Genomic DNA, 7,083 nt, shown 5'->3' with positions numbered 1-7,083 from the left:
CCATAACATATATAATAAAATATAAATATAAATATAAATAAAATTATTAATTTAATGAAATTTCGTTTTTGTCGATCGGTTCGTTTTGACATATATAATCCAAAATCGAACTAAATAAATTTCAGTTTTAAGATTTATATCTGAATTACAAAATATGATTTCCGTTTGAGTTCGATGTTTGATTTTTCAGCTTTGAATTTACAGTTTTTTCGGTATTATTATTATACAACCAAAATAATCGATATCAAAATTACAACTTTCCCCAACTTTTTAAATTAAGAATGCCAATTGAGCAGAATTAGGTTAAAATACTTGTGGAGCTGAGCAAAAATAGATACGAAACACCTCAAAATTCAATCTCGAAGAATGTCGGAGGCATACGAGAGGGTTCGGGCCGGTCGGCTGGCCTTCAAAGGCGGCGAGCTCGCCACCCGAGACAAAGCCATAGACAAGAAGAAAAATAAGAAGAAGAGCAAGAAGAGCCTGCTCGACGACTCTGTGCCGTCGGAGGACCCGAGTTTGAGTGTCTTGGATCCGGGTCCGGGTACAGGGGAGGTGTACACCATCGACGCCGCGAAGAAGATGAAGTACGATGAGTTGTTCCCTGTCGAATGTAAGAAATTCGGGTACGACCCTAATGCTAAATCCAAGTCAGTTGAGGAAGCCCTCGATGATCGCGTGAAGAAGAAGGCGGATCGCTATTGTAAATGAGTGGAAACATCCTCCCTTTGATAGGTGACGTGAAAAGTACTTTTAGGGCTTTCTTATTTTCTTGATTTTTCTTGGTTTCTTCTGGTAAAGTTTTGGGTAGTTTGTTGGGGTTCAGCTGGGCTGATTGGTAGCGATTATTCGATTTATGAGAATGTAAAATCGAGTTACTCGTGTTTTATTTCAGTTTCTTGCTGTCGAAGTATTTTCCTTTTGCTTTACATTTACTTTATTTTGGCCTTTTGGGACATCGCTGATAATTGAGGAGCCGTGTTTCTTGTTTTCTTGATGCCTTTGACAAAGAGGAGGTGTGCTTGAGCTTTTGGCTTTGCAATCATGGTCTGATCTTGTATCTACAGGATGGAAAATAATGTTTGATCGAATAAAATTAAATAGTTATGTGTAAATCTGAGTGTGGACTTGACATTTATGGGGATAGAAAATGTCTGGGAACTTCTAGTTATTTGTTTGAGCTGTTTAGGTTTACAACGAGTTCAAGCGAGCGGCTGCTTGTAATTTTATCTTGATACAAATTTCAGTTATGTACTTTAAATTTGTTGTCTAGCGAGCCATTCGGGACTTTGAGAATTGATGGTTAGATATTGTGTGCTGATTTGGAACTCTGGCTTCTGGGGCTGAAATTCTCCTTATTGCTTCTTACAGGGGTGAATAAGTGTGCAAAAAGGTTGTCGAGGGCTGCTCAGACTGATGATCTCAAATGCTGTGATCTCGAAGCTTGTATATGTCCTACAGGGTGTTGTAATATGTTTTACTTCTGAATAATTTCTTGGAGGTTAGGTTAGTTTTATGAGGTATATCTGGTGCTGTTGGGTGGAAAGATGCTGAGTTTACTTGAAGTGATTCATTTTAGCACTTGTATTGAAATTGGGGCCGATTAGCTACAGATTTTTATAAAGTAGAATTTATAACATTTGATCCCTATGGAATTTTTCAAGACATCTTGCAGTAGGCCTACTAAAGCATTTTAAAGCTTCAGGCAATGTCTTACAACAAAATATACTCCTTGTTGCACATTTTTGGATTTGAATTAAATTTGATCGGCACGTATGCTCTTACTCTTTGCATCATTGTTCTTATTCGTAACTGTTGCCGGTACTTTTGCCACGTGGAAGGCCCATTTTCATGTGTCATGGAAGTTGATTCAGGGTTTCATTTTTGGGGTGGGGTTTAATTATGTACCTTTGAAAATTGATGTTTATTTTCAATTGAAGGCTGACAGTCATATTCTTCCTCCTGCTCTCTCCCTCTATCGACTATCCTAACGTTGGATGAACTTAAAAATTACAGCAGAAGTAACTCAGTTATACCAATTATTTGACATTCCTGTTTTGAAAAACCTTGAGATCTGAATCCTATTCCATCCATGCCATCAGAACCTGTTATTGTGTGTATAACAAGTCTTTTTTTTTTTTTTTTTTTTTTTTTAAAGTATTTTGTATTACAAGTCTGTATACCTAAGGATAAAAGGAAAACCAGACTATGCATTCATTATAAGATTTGTTTTCTGACTTTTATTCTTCCTGTTATGGTTTATTTCTCTATTTACGAGGAAAAGAATTTTGTGACTAATTGAAATATCAGTGATAATATAATTTTCAAATATCAGAGATCAGCTATGGCTGCTACATGTTGACTTCAAAAACATGTTGCAGAGATGAAAAGTTTCACAGATTTGATCATGTTCGTTGTTTGTGCATGAACAATGTCTGAACTGGCTGCACAAAGACTTTGCCATTATGCTTGAAAACAGGAAGACAGTGAAGAGACAATTGTATTAATCATAACTATAATGTCTATAGTCGTCGACAGTTATCCGTGCACTTGATCTGTACTCACCCTGTCCTCTGGAAATTCTCATGTTACCTAATTGAAGCATATGATCACTCGTTCCCCCATCCTGTGTTTGTCATTCATGTTGCTTCTGGTGTTGCCATCTTTACAAGTAGGTGTAGATTCGAAATCTCTTGAAATGAGCTGTCTGGAACTTTTCCCAGTGACAACCTCCTGCAGACGTTCCCAAAACTGTAGACATCTCCCAGGAATGGCACCTGCTTTGCCATGCCATACTCTGCAATGCGATTGGATTTTGTATATTTCAACTCAGCTGTGACTGCTATAATAACGTATCATTATATGAGAGAGTACTTTGATTGGGTGATCCTTGTTCTTTAAAATTGACTTCTATCAAGTTAAACTTGTTTGCTCTCTTTATCGCCTTTTGAAATAAAAGCAGACTCGCTGTTGCCTCTCATTCACATGTTCTGTTCCATATCTGCTGCACCAAGTTCTTGATCTGTGAAATGAAAAATCTTCCAATATTGTTCTCATTTACATGTTTTGCAGCGATTCGAAGCCGGTTCAGTCATGTTAATTGTTAAACATTGAAAACTTCCAAATATGGAAGGTTTCCGCTAATAACACTCCCTCATATTGTTTGATATTAACAGAATCTTGATCAAGCCATCTGACTATACAAGATGGACAAGTGTTCCAAATTTCTATCAACTAATCTATCTGCTTCACTTGATTTTCGCTGAGCAGTCACAAAATCTAGCTCATAATGAATCTTTCCCCTAGTCATCACACATGGTGTCTTGCATATGTTTCAAGGTTCATCGTTTGTTCCAGTAATATGCAGCATTGATACATCAAATGGGCTCCTAGATATGGAGGAATCTTCTTGTAAGAAACACGGTAACGACGTTTATACGTCACTAACAAACATCAATGTCGCCGCGTAGAAATATTTTGTTGGAAAAGGGGGATGCTGGTTAGCTTGTGAATGGAGAAGTACATGAACCTTCTTGGGCAAAATACAAAAATTGACAAGTGAAGTTTTGATCATGCAAGATTTGGACCCCTACCCCCAAGCTATGTATTGACCAAATAGACTAATGGTTGTATTCATAAATGTTGTTTTCACAGGACACATGTTTGAATTCATGTTTGGTCAAAAAAATATGAACAATCAAAACTCTTCGGACATGATGTCCTTGTTTGTGGTCATTAGTTCCCTTTATTCCCAATGTAAGACCCACTCAAGACTTGTCGATGTCTCTAGCTATTTGTAATGGTAAATTACTTGAAAGTCGTATTTGTATGAAATAATTTGATTTTTTAAGGAAGATATCGAATCCGGAAAATGATTTGATGCAATGGTATAAAATGAATTTGAAAACCACTCGAGTTATGTTTGGATTGAAGTTTTTGAATTTGATGGTGTATTTTAAAGAAGAATTGAAATCACTCCATATTGTGATAAAATTGAAATCCACTAAATTATTAAAATAAATAAAAATTAGTTTGGAATTGAAATTCACTATCACATTTATTTACCCAAAAACTTATGGAAATCTTTCTTTTTTGACGGTATTATGGATTGAAATCTTTAACTACAAATAATCCATCCAAATACAACCTTGAATTAACTCATCCAAACAAGTTGAATAATTTAAAATTCATCAATTCAAACACTATCTAAGTTTATTCAATTATCTTCTCATTTATTTAAACTAATTATATTACTAATGATTTAAATTTGGATTTTATAATAAAAAAATATTTTTTTGAAGAGTATGGTAATTAAATGCACGCAGTGTGCGTAGTTATTAGCCATTATTAGGGCGAAACATCCCACGCACACTTAAATCTAAACTTTCAAATGTGTATCTTTAAAATTAATAATCTCAACAAAACAAGAAACCTAATTTGTAGAGCCATAGCCTCACCTGGCTTGTATAATCACTTAATAATGGGATCTGTTATAGTGTAATTATGCAGAATCAAACTCGAAACTATATATTAAAATGTTTTGTCCAAATGAATTAAATAACATGTTGGATGAAGTTAGTACCTTGTAAGTACATTCATTTAACTTTTTATTTAATTTTGAGGCGATGCAAGTGAGTAATTAAAGTCTGATATGAATCTTTAATTTGGTGGATGTGATGTGATGGCTAAAAAAGGGTGGGTTCAAATATACTTGATATCTCATTATTGTGGCTGTTGGATTTAGTTTGATTCAGTTGGGGACTTGGGGCAAACATTTTACCTGAGTGAATAAAATTTTTTTTTGTGGCAGCGGATTTTGTGTATCCAGATCGTATCAAAAGAGCGATCAAATAATGATGTTCAGTTGTTATACGATAATATCAAATAAGATGCATATTATTTCTTGTTTTCTCTCAAAGAACATATTAAATCGCCACATGTTTGTTGGTCCAATGACATCTAATGTCTCAATATGCTATGAAGTATCAAATTTGAGACTTATGTAAAAATATTATCCTCAGATATCTATCACCCAAAAAAATATATTGAATTGTATTCCTTCTCTATATTTGCCCCAACCTCCAAACTCTGGGTTCGCCTCAATTAATAAACCAAATTTATTCTATCGTTGATAATCAAAATTTTGGAATTATGAGAATCCAAGACAGTTCAAGAAATGAGGAACCTGGGACATAGCAATTCCCACTACTTGTTTTAGTAATGCATAAATCTAGCAATTAATATATAATAACATAATATGATCAGACATGCCGATTAAGTATAGATTATCAAACATCAAGGTCTCAAGTATAAAATTAGGTTTCGATATCGAAATTCAATTATAAATTTATTTTTGTTCATCTCAATAATAATAATTATTATTATAATAATAATAATAATATGAGACATGGGCTCTTGTTGGTTAGGGTGCATCCGTTTATTCCCGCAAGTGTGTCCCCCCAACCCAAAGAAAAAAGCAATAAAAATTATTATTATTATTATTATTATTATATTATTATTATTATTAAAAAAAACATGCCTAATAATTAGCTAGAAGTAATTAATTCTGCATTTATACATATCCAACTGTTCGATGTTGTTGCACGTTTGGTTAGCAGTACTGTATACATCTTAATTTTATTATCACTTAACATATATACGAAAAATCTATAAATATGAAACTTCACATAAGATGAGATGTTATTTTATATTGTCTTAACATTGCATCCAAAACTTGATATTATCAATGTATGTGATATCTATTTTTTTTCAATGGACCTCACATAAAAGGAGAAATATCTTACCTTAAAGCGTCACATGAAATAAAAAATTGTACTGAGGTTAAATTGTGTTGATCAGGTTTAATTTATTTTTGGTTATATAATGTATAAATGTCCGACCTTGGATGAAACTTCAGACACAACTGATCGATATCATTACAAAGATGATTAAGCGGATTACAACGTAGTTGAGGATCTAAATTACTACAACTTAGTTAATATTTTTGTAACCAAAATTACATGTCAGAGTATTGTTCAAGTGATTGTTTAAAATAGAGAAAATTTTAATTTTGATCATGTATGTTTGTCACTTTGCGATTTAGGTTCTCTATGTTTTTATATTTCATTTTTAGTCTTTTATATTTCGTTTTTTTGGTAATTTTAGTATTTTTTTCTTCGAAAATGTTTACGTGACACTGTACATGTTATGAGTTCTGCATCAGCATTGCATTGGTGCTACATCAGCGCCACATCGAAAAAATGACTAAAATTGCAAAAAAAAAAAAAAAAAATAGCGGATAAAAACTGAAATATGAAAATATAAATTAAAAAACTAAAATCACAAAATAACAAGCATACCGGACCAATAAAAAAACAAATTTCCCTTTAAAATATTTTGCTCTTGATTAAATTCGAAAAACATTTGAAACTCGCAAACATAGGCGATTCACATGCGCAAAATAAGCAATGGATCAACAATTAATGATCCTTTTTTTGAGCAAGCTAACCATATTTCTTTGTAATGTAATCATTATGTAATATGCCAAACAAGTTCAAAATTAATAGACTCTAAAGGGGAAATGTATAGATTGATTGATTGATGGATTGATTTGGCATCAACTAACAAATGAGTTGTGGCCATCATCTTCAAAATCACTATCAAAAGCTGATTAAGCTTGGCAATAAATATGGAAGTATATTGAAAATGACAAATTGGACTAATATGATGATAAGGGTACTTACCATTAATTTCAATCCAACTTGATTTGGTCACTAATCACATTTAATTGAGTTCATTAAACTAATTGGAGGATACCACGGCTTGGTGTACTTATAAAAAAAGCAATGAAAATTATCCACATATTTTGTGTCCTCATTGTTGACAAAAGTAGCTAAATATTTTCTTGTTTTTTTTTAATTATCACGATAATGTTGAAGTTTCGGGATTCAAGCTAGATATATATTCATTTACAAATACAAGAGTCGGTTGATCGAAATTAATATACGGTGAAATTTAAATTTCTTTGATTAATCGTTCGAAGATAATTGGTTACTTTTAAATTAATTGCGCCTACAAGAATCT

The 7,083-nt window shown here is 32.9% G+C and overlaps 1 protein-coding gene across 1 annotated transcript; it reads left to right on the top strand.

Annotated features, from left to right (window-relative positions):
* Positions 1-293: 293 nt before the first annotated feature.
* On the top strand, positions 294-1,663 carry LOC140884592 (uncharacterized). The gene is made up of 2 exons (XM_073291389.1): positions 294-735; positions 1,372-1,663. The coding sequence occupies exon 1, from the start codon at positions 367-369 to the stop codon at positions 709-711; it is 345 nt and encodes a 114-aa protein (XP_073147490.1). The 5' UTR covers positions 294-366; the 3' UTR covers positions 712-735; positions 1,372-1,663.
* Positions 1,664-7,083: the final 5,420 nt, after the last annotated feature.

Source organism: Henckelia pumila, chromosome 2, assembly GCF_033568475.1.
Source record: "Henckelia pumila isolate YLH828 chromosome 2, ASM3356847v2, whole genome shotgun sequence".
NCBI lineage: Eukaryota > Viridiplantae > Streptophyta > Magnoliopsida > Lamiales > Gesneriaceae > Henckelia > Henckelia pumila.
This window is presented reverse-complemented; position numbering and strand designations above follow the sequence as displayed.

Excerpts from the sequence above, each read along its gene's own strand:
- LOC140884592 (XM_073291389.1), top strand. The coding sequence starts at position 367 with ATGTCGGAGGCATACGAGAGGGTTCGGGCCGGTCGGCTGGCCTTCAAA.